The sequence below is a fragment of the Mustelus asterias genome, chromosome 7 (genome assembly GCF_964213995.1).
Source record: "Mustelus asterias chromosome 7, sMusAst1.hap1.1, whole genome shotgun sequence".
NCBI classification, from domain to species: domain Eukaryota; kingdom Metazoa; phylum Chordata; class Chondrichthyes; order Carcharhiniformes; family Triakidae; genus Mustelus; species Mustelus asterias.
Window position 1 is genome coordinate 124,344,310 of NC_135807.1, and position 15,421 is coordinate 124,359,730.

Sequence of the window (15,421 nt, forward strand, 5' to 3'; positions counted from 1 at the left end):
CATCCTTGAGTTGGGAATGTTTCCTGCTCAGCCTGCCCTCCTCGGGACATTGAGCCCATAAAGACGTGAATTTCATTATTGGGGCGCGAAAGCAGGCTGTAGTCAGGCCAGCTGACATTCATTCTGCCTTACATTCCTATTCCCCATCCATGCTGCTTCCCCATCCATGCAGCTTCATACCCCAGCCACCCCCAGGCCGTCATAGACCCAAAAAGCCTCTCTGTACTCCATAACCAGGTATGGCCCCTCATGTCCCAATGCCAATGGGGCAGCACGGTGGCACAGTGGTTAGCACTGCTGCCTCACAGCACCAGGGACCCGGGTTCAATTCCTGCTTTGGGTGACTGTGTGGAATTTGCACATTCTTCCTGTGTCTGTGTGGGTTTCCTCCAGGTGCTCTGATTTCCTCCCACACTCCAAAGATGTGCAAATTAGGCAGATTGGCCATGGTAAATTGTGCCGGGGGTTAGCAGGGTAAACTCCATTGCTTCACATGCCACCTGCACTGGGCTGTGGCACTTCCATGCTCATTGACCAACCAGATGCTGTATTGAACCAATTAACTCTATAGTGACAATCAGATGTGTTTTTTTAAGTCATTTATTCACAACTTTCCACTATGTTTAGAAACAAGTCATTTTAGTGTTCTAAATGAAGCTAGGGCTGTTAGCCAAGAATACACAAGGAGGCTTGGCTGAGAGTCCAGAAATTCATTAATCTGTCAGAAAATCTAAGCACAGTAAGAAGTCTCACAACACCAGGTTAAAGTCCAACAGGTTTATTTGGTAGCACAAGCCACTAGCTTTCAGAGCGCTGCTCCTTCATCAGGTAAGTGGGAGTTCTGTTCACAAACAGGGCGTATAAAGACACAAACTCAATTTACAAAATAATGGTTGGAATGCGAGTCTTTACGGATAATCAAGTCTTAAAGGTACAGACAATGTGAGTGGAGAGAGGGTTAAGCACAGGTTAAAGAGATGTGTATTGTCTCCAGCCAGGACAATTAGTGAGATTTTGCAAGCCCAGGCAAGTCGTGGGGGTTACAGATAGTGTGACATGAACCCTAGATCCCGGTTGAGGCCGTCCTCATGTGTGCGGAACTTGGCTATAAGTCTCTGCTCAGCGACTCTGCATTGTCGTGTGTCGTGAAGGTCGCCTTGGAGAACGCTTACCCAAAGATCAGAGGCCGAATGCCCGTGGCCGCTGAAGTGTTCCCCAACAGGAAGAGAACACTCTTGCCTGGTGATTGTCGAGCGGTAAGACTTGCATTCCAACCATTATTTTGTAAATTGAGTTTGTGTCTTTATATGCCCTGTTTGTGAACAGAACTCCCACTTACCTGGTGAAGGAGCAGCGCTCCAAAAGCTAGTGGCTTGTGCTACCAAATAAACCTGTTGGACTTTAACCTGGTGTTGTGAGACTTCTTACTGTATTTACCCCAGTCCAACGCCGGCATCTCCACATCAAAAAACCTAAGCCCCAGAGAAACCTGCTTGATTGACAGTTCTGGCTCTGTAACCTCTCCTATCAATTGCACAATGTTTTCTTACACAAGGTTAGGAGGTTTCAAGTGCTTGACTGCAGGGTGTGGGCTTTTGATCTGAACCAGCCCGTGCCTATGAAAAGGCACTCCCAAAGATTGGAAGCTCTTGTAATCATTGAATCAGGTCCTAGCTGCCATTTCTAAAGAGCTCCCAAATTGTCTTGACTCGATGAAAATCCAATCCAACCTGTCTCAGATGAAAATCAGTGGAATGGTCAGTAGCGATGCTGGAGATATGCAGCTTGGTGATATTAGTGTACGTGAAAACTGACATCATGTATGTAGAGGATCAAGGTTTGGTCCAGAGGCAGTGGTTCTCAATTTTGAAGAGAAGCTATTGTTGAAGAAGTCTTTGCTATGGTCAGATGGATAAGAGCAAAACAAAGAGAACAGGCATGCAATTTTGTTAAGATTTCTACCTTTAAAGTAACCCAAACTACTCAGTTCGAGAAATGCTTCTTGATCTGAATAGCTGTAATTTTTGATGTTTTGTAATATATTTAAGATTTGTAAGCTATTTCCTCTTTAACAGATGGATATCAGTATTAACCAACAGTAAAGAGGAAGCATTAAACATGGCATTCAGAGGAGAGCAAACCAGTGGGGAGAACAGCATAGAGGACCTAACCAAAGCCATCATTGAAGATGTGCAGCGGATGCCTGGCAATGATGTCTGTTGTGATTGTGGAGCTCCAGGTCTTTGTTTGTTTACTTTTCAGCAGAGAAATGTTATTTTAACTGATGTGTTGTTGGAATGGTTTTGTAATTTTCAGGCCAAACCTGAAGGATGTTTCCAGTTAAAGATTTCCTGCAGCGGTATTAATCAAACCTCTCTCAAGAAAGCTTTTCACTTTGTTCGATTTAAGCTTTATTCAAATCCAAAACAGTTAAGTGTTGGCATGCAGTAACCTTACAATGGATCAGTCTTTGCATCTGGATGTTTGGTTCAGAAGACAAATAGATGGGTTTGCACAAAATGAATACTCCATAATAAGATTTTGCAGTGGCCGTCTTCTAGATTAACTTCACATAAAACTTAGCCTGGTATTTTTGTGCTTATTTTTAATTACTTAATGATACAAAAATTAGAACATTCCTTCTGTTCTACTTGTCACAATGAAAAATAGCCACCAAAGCTCTTGGCTGTGAAAGGCAGCATTGCAGTTATGCTGGAAATAGTTTAATTCTTCCATAGCTGGTATATCCTCATATTAACATTTTAAAAAATATTCCTTTGCTCATATCTTGTGTAAATGTATCGTTTTAAACTATTTTGAGCACTGACCTCAAAGGTTAATTACTAAAAACTGCTATATATTCACTGACATGGGTATTCCAGTATCAGCAGTGTACCTTATCTCCCAAATTAATTATCTGATTATAAGTCTTGCATGTGGCACACAAATGTTATGGGCGGAATTTAATGCAGTCAACCCCTCCCCACTTGTTGATTAGGGAGCAGTAGGTGTGTTAATCAGTTAGAAAGATACCGTGAGGAGTAGACGTGTCCCTCCAATTAAGTGGAGCTTTAAGGGCCTCATTCTGATGCTAACATTCAATCAGCAACAGGCAGGGGACACACCATGCATGAAGACCAATGAGCAAAACCTATTGGGTTTGCTTGTGGCCTTCTGGTGGATCCCTTATTCACAGGCATTCTGTAACTGATCAAGGGAAGTGGAGGGTCATAGTTAGAGCCCCATCATGTATAAATATGCCCATTTACTTTATCCCTGTCATCGAGATGAGAGTGACAAATCATACTGAGTTAGTCCAGTTGACCATGCCACCAACAATGGACAAACAATAGTAGCATTAACTAGGGCCAATGCATGGTACATGATGTAGAAAGCTCGAGTTTATTTCTACCAATAGTAAATTTGAGGCTTCAGTTAATTTTCACAAATTTTCTTTATTGTTTTACAGGAGGATTTTAGTGAGCATTGCGTGAGTTTATGCATGAAATGAGTACATTTTGATAAATGTCATTCTTTGTTTCCTTGCAGATCCTACTTGGCTGTCAACCAACCTAGGAATTTTGACATGTATAGAATGTTCTGGAATACACAGGGAAATGGGAGTGCATATTTCCAGAATACAGTCCCTAGAACTGGATAAATTAGGAACCTCTGAACTCTTGGTGAGTTATTGTAATTATAAGGAAAAATATACCAGTGCCAACTTGCTAGCTTGTCAGAATCCATTTCCAAAATTTCAGATGTACAACAGTTGGGGAAATCATGAGGCACTGCCTCTGCTACCAGTTATATGCTTTCTCTGATAGTCAGATCCATTGGAGTCAATGGAACTGAATATTTGGCAGGGCATATAACAGCTGTCTAATAGGTTAGGTTACGGTGTTTTTTGTGAAATGTCCCAGACAGGTTTCTACCACACCGACCACAAATTTTAAACAATAGTTTTGTAGTTGTAATTGCTAAATTGAGGATTGTCAAAATATGATGATTGTTGATTAACATTAGCAATGTAACTGTGGGAATTGAGTCTTAAAATTATTACCGTCAAGAGTATAGAATGACCTATTGTGTCAAAAGCTTGAATAACCAGCTCATCTTTGTCCTTGAGGTAATCCTCGCTGAGGAGACCTAGTGATTTCTGGTAAGTGTTTCACCTGTATTGCTGTTCAGTGGGACTGCAACTGATTCCAAAGTCTTTCCAGGGTATTCCAAGTGCAGAGCTGGAGTAATACCATTAAGTTATCCACAGACACCAGTTCAAAAAAAATACATATAGAAAATTGAAGATTAAGACATACACGTGGATGGAAGTTAGAAACTAAAATATCCTGGAAACATATTTTTAAATTATTACTGAATAATTCAGTATAAAAAAATCCACTAATCATTTGACATCACTGCTAATCTAAAATTACCTTTTCAAGGCCAGTTCTGTTGTTCATCAAATTTTATTCATCACATTGCTGTTATAAACCCACTTACACCTAATTGAATAAATTGTAACATTTTATGATTTTTTTAACAGTGCCCAGGGAGTGGAAGAGTTGAATCTCTTTCTGAATTCAGTGAATGTTGCCTGTGGGATGTGGCACTCCACAGCCTGTGACAGGACACTGAGTGACAGACCCACAATTTCAGGATTTCTGTACCTATATGCTCCATCAGTTGTTAGTGCCTTCCAGCTAGATAAATCTCAGCAGATATAGCATTGGATTCTGATGCCTTGCTACTGGAGAGATATTTTATAGTTTTAATGGCCTCTGGCAATGAAAGTTCAAGAGAAATGATGATCAAACAATTGATCTATAACCTCATTTTCTGTGGAGGACTTCTGGTGTGTAGTAGATTTCTAAAGTGGTTAGCTCATCCATCAAATTTGCTTAGTGTCAGTCAACATAATGGAACCATCAACATTCATTAAGACAGGAGAATCATAGATGGTTTATAGTGTCCCATAACATCTTTACACATCACGTGTCATTAGCAGGCATCTAAATTTCTTCAACTTGCACACTTCAACAGTTGCTTGCAAGACACTCACAATGTTCATTGTTATATTCAGCTTCTTTGAAGTTCATAATGGGCTTTATAACCATACTTGGTAAATGGTTTATTTTTCAGAGCAATTTAGTGATCTCAACATTGTCCTTATCAAACCCATTTTGTGGGGGGAGAATTTGTTTGTGAAGTGTGCTATGCAAATTTTTATCAGTTCCCCAGAGCAGGTAAAGGGACACTACATACACAGCTACATGGCGTTCTTCATCACTATCATTGAAGACTGTTATGCAGGTAGTGGCTTGCAGAATTGTCTATACTTGGGGGACCAATAGCCTGCATAGTGCTCAGAGAAGCAAGACTAAATGGACAAATTTCTCCCCCTTGATGTTTTCTCGTTTGGACCTGCATCCTTACTAACAATCATTCCTGAAGGATTTTTGGCCCATTTTGATGTTTCCAGTTCAATGATGATATTCCAGAGAGTAATGGAGCTGATTTTCTACATTTGCTTCTCTCAATTTTGAGGAACTAAAACATGTTTTTTTCATGCTGAAATTGAGCTATCTAGGGATAAACCTTTGCTCAGTTGATTCAATTTGTCAACATTCTGCTTCCCTCAGGACTTGTGGGATCTTAACATCTTCAACATCTCAGTGGACTTCTGTGTGCGTAGCCAATCATGTGCCAGTGTTTACAAATAATACATAGTGAAAATTTTAAACTAATATTCTTAATAGGAACAATTGGCTGTTTGATGAGATGTAACACACAATCTGAGCTGCTTTGAATTTTAATGTATGAAATTGTATTGCCTGCTGTAGTTCATAATCATCTAATATACCAATTCAGTGGACCGGTTGCAAACAGGGAAAGATTGAAGTCAAGGTAGGATAACTGAGATAATGTTTAAAAAGAAACAAAATCTAGATATGTGCAAGAAGACTGGAGAGTGGTGGATGTAGAACCCATTATCTTTAGCAGAAAATAGTGTTAATCTGGGCATTGACAGGCCAGGTAATTTTAACATGTGGTAGGGAATTACCTGGAATATTAAGGCTGAATTGCCATCAATTTAACTAAAGAGAAATAACTGGAAATAGTCAGTACAAATATCTAAAGGGATGATGATGCGTGACAACCCTCATAGAATCTTTGAGCATGTAACTTATAAGGTTCGGCTTGTATCCATTATCAAATGGAATACATTAGTTGAGCATTATATAGAATATTGAGCTACAGTTGTTAGTTTAGAAAGTTGCATAGATGTACAAGACAGTCTTTTAGCACAGTGGAGAGAGTGTGAAGAAATAATGACCTGGATTTTGTGATGTCGATGGCGAAAAATCAACATTCACCATTATTACTCCATTGAAACTGACAGCAGCTATCTGCACATACACTCAGTAAGAGGGAAATGCAGAAGTTGCTGTCGCTGATTCTGTGGGCAGAATATTATGGGGTGGGTGCCACCTCCCCATGCCCTGAAGTCGGTATAGAGGCGACTCGCTCCATGCCAACCTGCCCCACAGCCATAACATGCTGCAGGCAGACTATATGGGGGTAGTTGGGACTTCCACCCCTCACTGGGGAGGAAGTCCTGCCCTCGAGAGCTGCTGTCCAATCTGGCCAGCATCTCTATTAATCCCAGCAGCTCCAAGAGTGCAGTCGTGGTCGCTGCCAGGCTGCAACCAAGAAGAAGAAGGCGGCCCAATGGACCCCAGAGCCATTTAAGTCCATCTTGAGGAGGGGGTTTTGGCTGGTTGAGAGATTTGGAGGGTCGGGGCATTGTGAGTAATGGAGCAGGTGGGTAAGAAGCAGGAGGGGCTTCCCCCCCCCCCCCCAATCCACAAAGCGCAGCCCCCAAAGATAGTACTCCCTTCCATCCTTGGAATTTTTTTTTGAAAGCAACCTGCCCAACAACCCATGCCAACCATTTTATGGCCTGCGCAGCGTTATCAGGGTCAGCCCAACTGACCCACAATTATTTATTTGCATATGGCAGTTGGGCTGCCAATTTTGGTTCCCACCCACCCCAGTATTATGGCAATGAGCTCAGGGGTGGGCAAGAAGATGTTGGAGTGGGCACCCACCCAATTCTATGTGCTTCCCATCGTTGCAGAAAACACGCCTGACTGGGTCACTAAAATTGGCCCTATGTTTCTCTTTAGGGCACATTATTGAGGCATCCTCAGACTGCAATCAATGGAAAATCTATGAATTGATGAGAACTTCCACTTTTTCATCCCTTAAATCCCTATAGAAATTAGAATTGTTGGCATAGATGCATTGTACATGGAATTCAGGAAAACCTTTGACAAGTAACACATAGAAGATGGCAAGTATCACCTAGGAGATTAATAGAGAAGATTAAAAGGTATGGAATTAGGGGGCGAATCTTACTGAGTCTATGTTATGCGGTCTCTAAAGTCTCGATAAACTTCCTGTTGCGTGGAGTTAAGTATTTTTTTCTAATTTAGGTCTCAGTAAGGTTTTTATAGGTTTATTATTATCTCTTGACTTTAATGTTCTACATCTATCATCATAAAATCTAGACTTGTTATAGCACAGAAGAAAACATTTGGTCTATTCTATCTGTACTGTTCTTCAGATGTGCAATTCCCCTTGTGCCATTCCCCCACCTTCACTCCATGATCCTGTGCATTCTTCCTTCTTATATAATAGTTTAATTCCCTTTTAAATTCCTTGATTGAACTTGCCTCCACCACACTCTCATGCAGTGCATTCCGGATCCTAACCTCTCTCAGTGTGAAAAAATTTCCTCTACTTTCATCATTGCTTCTTTTGCCAATTAGCTTAATTCTGTGTCCTCTCATTCTTGATCCTTCTATTTTTCCCTATGTATTCTGTCCAGAACCCTCATGATTTTGGATACTTCAATTAAATCTCCCCTCAACCTTTTCTTCTTCAAGGAAAACAGACCCAATTTCCCCAACCAATCCATGTATCCCTGACTGAGATGCAGTACTCTAGTTGAGGCTGAACAGTGTTTTACACAGTTAATCTCCTTGCTCTTGTAGCCTATGCCCCTATTAATAAAAATTTAGTTTTTTAATGTTTATTTAATTAACAGCATTTCAATCTGGCAATATGGGCATCGCTGGCTGGGCCAGCATTTATTGTGCACTCCTAATTAACCTTGAGGGAGACATGTAAGAGTCAACTGTAGGCCAGACCAGACGGGTTTTTACAATTGGCAATGGTTTCATAGTCATCATTAGACTTTTAATTCTGGATTTGTTTTCAATTCAAATTTCACCATCTGCCGTAGTAGGATTTGAACCTGGGTCCATCGATTGCTAATCCAGTGTCAATTCACTCAGCTACTGCCTCCTCTTCAATGACTCAATGACAGCCATTTTTGAATAACCTTTTCGACCCCTGTGGTTCTCTCTTTAATTGTTTGTGAACATATGCTCTCTGCTGTTCCACAGTGTAGACACCTACATCCACTCAAAGTTTTAGCCAGTGGTCGAGGGATGAAAAGCCAACCAGAAAGACAAGGTTAAAAGTAAGAAATTTAGAACAGAATTGTGAAGCTGTAGAATTAATTTCCTAGTGTCTGCCTCAAACGCTAACCCATGTCAACATTCAAAATTAGATATGTACATGAAAGAAAGGAAGCTGAAGGAATATTGGAACAGGTGAACAAATGTAATTAATACTACTTTTGCTTTTGTAGAAAATCATCACCAATGGGTGGGTTGAGTGGCCTGATGCTGTATCTTAGATAAAATGTACCAATGGATACCGTTAATGGTATTCTAGCTTGAAGAAAATGAGAGGTAGCTACTGGATTGTTTTAACTTTTAAATGTAACTTTAAAACATCACTATCTGATTAACATAATTCTGGAAACATAATTTTATTAACTATTGCAGGATACGGGATTTACATTCACTGGGTGCAGTTAGTACTTTAGAAGAGATTTAATTTGATTTTAATTTGATTTATTATTGTCGCATGTATTAACATACAGTGAAAAGTATTGTTTTTTTCGCGCTATACAGACAAAACATACCGTTCATAGGGAAGGAAACGAGAGAGTGCAGAATGTAGTGTTACAGTTATAGCTATGGTGTAGAGAAAGATCAACTTAATGTAAGGTAAGTCCATTCAAAATTCTGACAGCAGCAGGGAAGAAGCTGTTCTTGAGTTGATTGGTATGTGACTTCAGACTTTTGTATCTTTTTCTTGAAGGAAGAAGGTGGAAGAGAGAATGTCCGGGGTACATGGGGTCCTTAATTATGCTGGCCGCTTTGCTGAGGCAGCGGGAAGTGTAGACAGAGTCAATGGATGGGAGGCTCGTTTGCGTGATGGGTTGGGCTACATTCACGACCTTTTGTAGTTTCTTGCGGTCTTGGGCAGAGCAGGAGCCATACCAAGCTGTGATATAACCAGAAAGAATGCTTTCTATGGTGCATCTGTAAAGGTTGGTGAGATGCCAAATTTCTTGAGTCTTCTGAGAAAATAGAGGCGTTGGTGGGCTTTCTTGACTATAGTGTCGGCATAGGGGGGTGGGAACCAGGACAGATTGTTGGTAATCTGGGCACCTAAAAACTTGAAGCTCTCGACCCCATTGATGTAGACAGGGGCATGTTCTCCTTTTATGCTTCCTGAAGTCGATGACAATCTCCTTCATTTTGTTGACATTAAGGGAGAGATTATTGTTGCCGCACCAGTTCACCAGATTCTCTATCTCATTCTTGTACTCCGTCTCGTCATTGTTTGAGACCCAACCCACTACGGTGGTGGCGTCAGCAAACTTGAAAATTGAATTGGAGAGGAATTTGGCCGCACAGTCATAGGTGTATAAGGAGTATAGTAGGAGGCTGAGAACACAGCCTTGTGGGGCACCGGTGTTGAGGATAATCGTGGAGGAGGTGTTGTTGCCTATCCTTACTGATTGTGGTCTGTGAGTTAGGAAGTTCAGGATCCAGTCGCAGAGGCCGAGGCCCAGGCCACGGAGTTTGGAGATGAGTTTTGTGGGAATAATAGTGTTCAAGGCGGAGCGGTAGTCAATAAAAGGGGTCTGACATGGGTGTCCTTGTTATCTAGGTTTTCCAGGGTTGAGTGCAGGGCCAGGGAAATGGTATCTGCTGTGGACCTGTTGTGGCAGTAGGCAAACTGTAGTGGATCCAGGTAGTCTGGGAGGCTGGAATTGATTCGTCCCATGACTCACCTTTCGAAGCACTTCATAATGATGGATGTCAGAGCCACCGGCCGATAGTCATTAAGGCATGCTGCTTGGTTTATTCTTAAGTACTGGGATGATGGTCGTCTTCTTGAAGCAGATAGGGACCTCAGATTGTTGTAAAGAGAGGTTGAAGATGTCTGTGAATACCTCCGCCAGTGAACTCATTGATATTTCACTGTTGTGACCAATGAAATCCCAGAGTAAAAGATTTGCTTCTTAAGTTAACCCTTGACTGCTTACAGTTGACTGTAAGCAGTCAAGGGTTAACTGTTTGACTGTTTTTAAATTTTAAATGTAAAGCAACACAATATTCACAGCTAGCACATGGAAGCAGTTGGGATTTAAACCCCTTCCATCTGATGTTGGATCTGTCACTTCCCCTTGCTTACGTCATTCCATATTTGCCTACTATAAAATCTCTAGCGTACCTCTGAATCCTTATGTTCTTCTCACCTCCCAATGCCACATTAAAGCCCATATTTATCTGTCATAAAGTACATGGTACTGATTTGTTATGTATTAATCCTTTGCTATATTATTTTTAATTAGCTGTATTGTTAATTTATTTATAAAAACATAACTCAATACATTTTCCTGATTGTGATGTAGTGGGATTGACAAAAATAAAAATATTATAACTGCAAATTATATTCATATCAGGGAAATTTGAAGGATGATTGCCTGAAATAAGTTGTAATGTTTTCATGAGGTGTGATGATGAAAGAAGTTCAGGCTCTAGTCAGTGCTGTCACTCAGTTGTTTGTCACAGTTTGTGTTTATTGGAATGTCAAGGCCATCATTTTTGAAATGTCTAATATAATTTATTTAACATTTTAATGATGTCTTAACATATTGCTGGTTTATGTGATCCTAATGACAGCAAAGGACTAGGAGTATGGGCTTTTGAAAATTTAGCAATGTGATGTTATCCATTCCCTACATGGCAATAAATACATTCTGTGTCTTCTTGAAGAACTGAAACAAATAAATTTTTTTGCGTCTAGCTGGCCAAGAATGTAGGAAATATCAGTTTTAATGAAATTCTGGAAGCCAATCTGCCATATCCATCACCAAAGCCGATTCCACATAGTGACATGTAAGTACACTTGGAAAAAGTGATTTAAAAATAGTAAAAGGCAATAAACTGGAACACACGTTTACTTATTGTTTGGGTTAAGTTTATGATCATTAATAGGCCAGTTAATTGAATAAAGTGACTGCCTACCTCCTATTGGCAGGCAGCTGAGCCTCTGCTGTTCCCACCCTTTGAAATATTTAATGGCTGTCGCTATTTGACCAAACATCCTGTCTTCCAACCCATTTCCAGAGGCCTGGTAAAATCCTAGCCTTCACTTTTGAAATGGTTATTCAAAGGATGTGGACACACCCACACAGCTTGTGACAGAATAGACTTGCACTTTGCATTTCAGTTAGCCATATTTTTCAGGAAACTAATTGACAGGCATTTGGTGAGGCAGGTCCATCAATATTCTTGCAGTTTAGTAGATCTAAAAGTCTTAGATCTAGCATATCCCATTTGTTACAATTTTGTTATACTTGAATGTCAAATGTGGTAATGCTTTTAAATGGAGAATGTACTTAAATTTTCAGGCCTCCCACTAACAGGTTGCTCTGTGATGAAGTGACAAATAAAGGAATGTCATGTGATTTCAAACTAACAATGTTAAAATGTGTTTTCCTTAATGCCAGCATTTATCACAAACAATTGAAAACCTAAGAACCACAATTTTCAAACTGTAACATTCTGTTTGATTGCCTTAATTATTATTTTTCATTATTTGTTTTATTAATTCACTATGAAGTACACCTTTTATTCACATTGATAGCTTTAAAAAAGGGGCTTATAGTTAAAGAAGTTGGTAAGCTAATTTATCAAGATGATCTCTATTTTTCTGTTCTTAAAAACGCAAACCTGATGCATAATAATATGGATTGTTGAATTGATTTGTTATTTATTAAATATATTCAGGTAATGAGAATGGTCACCACTGAATTATATATTTTAAAAATTATCTGTTAGGTGTTGCACTGCTGCTTTGTATCTTTGTCGAAAAACTATGACATGCTATTCACCTACATAATCTGTTGCCTTTTTGACAGGACTGCACGTAAAGAATACATACATGCAAAATATGTAGACCATAAATTTGCCAAAAGATTGTGCACCTCTTCTTTAGCTAAGATGAATGAGTTGTTGGAATCTGTGAAATCCAGGGATTTACTTGCACTAATTCAAGTCTATGCAGAGGGAGTTGAACTAATGGAGCCACTACCAGATCTTGGACAGGTGAGAACTAGTAACTATTAACTTCAATTACCTGCCCTTGATATTTTCATTGGGAGCTGTCGACAGGACATTGGCCGTCTTAATTTTTCTGCCCCCTCACCCATTCCAACCTCTTCCTTCTGAACTTTCTGCTCTTCGCTCCCTCAGGTTCAACCCTGACATTGTCATCAAACCTGCCAACAAAGGGGGTGCTGTTGTCGTTTGGCTTACTGACCTCTACCTCGCAGAGGCTGAGTGCCAACTCTCAGATATTTCGTCCTACCTCCCCCGGACCATGACCACACCGCTGAACACCATGCCATTATCTCCAACACCGTCACCGACCTCATTTCCTCCGGATGCCTTCTCTCTCTCTCTCTTCTTTTCTCTCCCCCCCCCCCCCCCAACACACACACAGCTTCTAACCTCATAGTCTCCCAACCCCAGACAGCCCGCCTCTACCTACTTCCCAAAATCCACAAAAAGGACTGTCCTGGTAAGCCCATTGTGTCAGCATGCTCCTGCCCCACTGAACTTATTTCCTCCTTTCTTGACTTCATCTTCACTCCTCTGGTCCATTCCCTCCCCACCTACATCTGGGATTCGTCAGATGCCGTGCGTCATATTGACAGCCTCCAGTTCACAAACCCTAACTGCCTCTTATTTACCATGGATGTGCAATCTCTCTACACCTCCATCCCACACCAGGAAGGCCTGAGAGCTCTTCACTTCTTTCTTGAAAAGAGGCCTGAACAATTCCCATCCACCACCACCACTCCTCCACCTGGCTGAACTCGTTCTCTCTCTCAACAACTTCTCCTTTAACTCATCCCATTTTCTCCAAATCAAAGGAGTAGCAATGGGTACCCGCATGGGTCCTAGCTACGCTTGTCTTTTTATGGGGTATGTGGAACATTCCTTCTTCCAGGCCTCCCACAATTCCTTTACCGATATGTTGATAACTATTTTGGTGCCGCTTCATGCTCTCGTCCAGACCTCAAAAAATTAATCAACTTCACCTCCAGTTTCCGCCCCTCCATCGCTTTCACCTGGTCCATCTCAGACACTTTCCTTCCCTCTCCTGACCTTTCTGTCTCCATTTCCGGAAATAGACTATGTACCAATATCCATTACAAGCCCACTGACTCCCACAGCTATCTGGACTACAGCACTTCGCACCCTACATCCTGTAAGGACTCCATCCCTTTCTCTCAGCTCCTTTGCCTCCGTCGCATTTGTTCCGATGATGCCACTTTCCAAAGTGGTGCTTCTAATATATGCTCCTTTTTCCTCACCCGTGGATTTCCGTCTATAGTTGTCGACAGTGCCCTCAACAGCATGCGGTCCATCTCCCGCACCATGACCCTCATCCCCTCCTCTCCCTCCCAGTACAAGGATAGAGTCCCCCTTGTTCTCACATTTCAGCCCATCAGCCTCCGCATGCAAAGCATAATCCTCCGCCGTTTTCGCCAACTCCAGTGAGATCTCACTACCAAACACATCTTCCCTTCACTCCCTCTGTTGGCATTCCGCAGCGACCGTTCCCTCCGGGATAACCTAGTCCACTCCTCCACTATACTCAACACCTCTCCCGTCACTCATGGCACCTTCCCATGCAATCGCAGAAGATGTAACACCTGCCCCTTTACCTCTTCCATGCTTACCATCCAAGGTCCAAAACACTCATTCCAGGTGAAGCAGGTTTCACTTGCACCTCTTTTAATTTGGTCTATTGCATTCGCTGCTCCCAGTGTGGTCTCCTGTATATCGGAGAGACCAAACGTAGACGGGGTGATCACTTTACTGAGCACCTTCGGTCTGTGCGCAATCAGGGCCCTGACCTTCCGTTTGCTTGCCATTTTAACACACGATCCTGCTCCCATGCCCACAGGTCAGTCCTTGGCCTGCTGCAATGTTCCAGTGAAGCTCAATGCAAACTGGAGGAACAGCATTTCATCTTCTGGCTAGGCACTTTACAGCCTTCCGGTCTCAACAGTGAATTCAACAACTTCAGATGATTAACTCCATCCCACTTCGACCCCTTTGTTTTCATTTTATTTAATTTTTTACTGTTCTCTACCTTTTATTTCTTTATTGTCTTTCTTCATTTTTCTTCCCCCTAATCTTTCCCCCTACTTTATCCCCCCCCTTTCCTTAAGTTTTCTCCCCCTTTTTCTGAATTTTACCTCTCTCCTACCCTGTCCCCCTCCCTCCGTCCCACATCTTCACCTGTCACAGTTTACCCTCTGATTTTAGCTTCTCTGCCGTTTGGCCATTCACACCCTTTATTCTCTCTGTGGACTGCCATTAGCAGCTTTTCACCTGGTTTCTGTGGCTATGACTCATCTTTTATTCCCTCACCCTGCAGTATAAATATCTCCCACTTTCTATGCCTTTTAGCTTTGACAAAGGGTCATCTGGACTCGAAACGTCGGCTCTTTTCTCTTCTTACAGATGCGGCCAGACCTGCTGAGATTTTCCAGCATTTTCTCTTTTGATTTCAGATTCCAGCATCCACAGTAATTTGCTTTTATATTTTAACTGCCTGAAATTACGGAAACAATCTTGCTGGCTTGCCATGCCGATTGATACCAGCACTGAATTGCTGGCATGACCTGGACGTGAAACTGATTTAAATATTTAAATAATTTTCATATTATTAGTGAGCCTGAGACGGAGTAAGGGGAGACGGTGTGGAATGAGATATCTCCCAGTGCACCAGCTGTAGACTTTACACAGTGCACTGGGGATCATGTGCAGTGGCACCTTCTAGCAGCCATCATCCTGCCGAGAATAGACTCCGTCCACGCCACTACTAGTGCGAATTTCACTTTGCCTAATTTTTTCTTGTAGGTGGCATAAGATTTAAACCTTTTTTTTGCTGACAAAATGGGTGC

The 15,421-nt window shown here is 41.5% G+C and overlaps 1 protein-coding gene across 2 annotated transcripts in view; it reads left to right on the forward strand.

Annotated features, from left to right (window-relative positions):
* LOC144495926 (arf-GAP with SH3 domain, ANK repeat and PH domain-containing protein 1-like) overlaps nucleotides 1-15,421 on the forward strand; it is a 274,726-nt gene that overhangs the window by 192,040 nt on the left and 67,265 nt on the right. For both annotated transcript variants that reach the window (XM_078216746.1, XM_078216747.1), the window contains exons 16-19: nucleotides 2,076-2,239; nucleotides 3,550-3,683; nucleotides 11,242-11,333; nucleotides 12,359-12,545. In XM_078216746.1, the coding sequence (XP_078072872.1) occupies nucleotides 2,076-2,239; nucleotides 3,550-3,683; nucleotides 11,242-11,333; nucleotides 12,359-12,545 (577 nt within the window). The remainder of the gene's footprint in view (nucleotides 1-2,075; nucleotides 2,240-3,549; nucleotides 3,684-11,241; nucleotides 11,334-12,358; nucleotides 12,546-15,421) is intronic.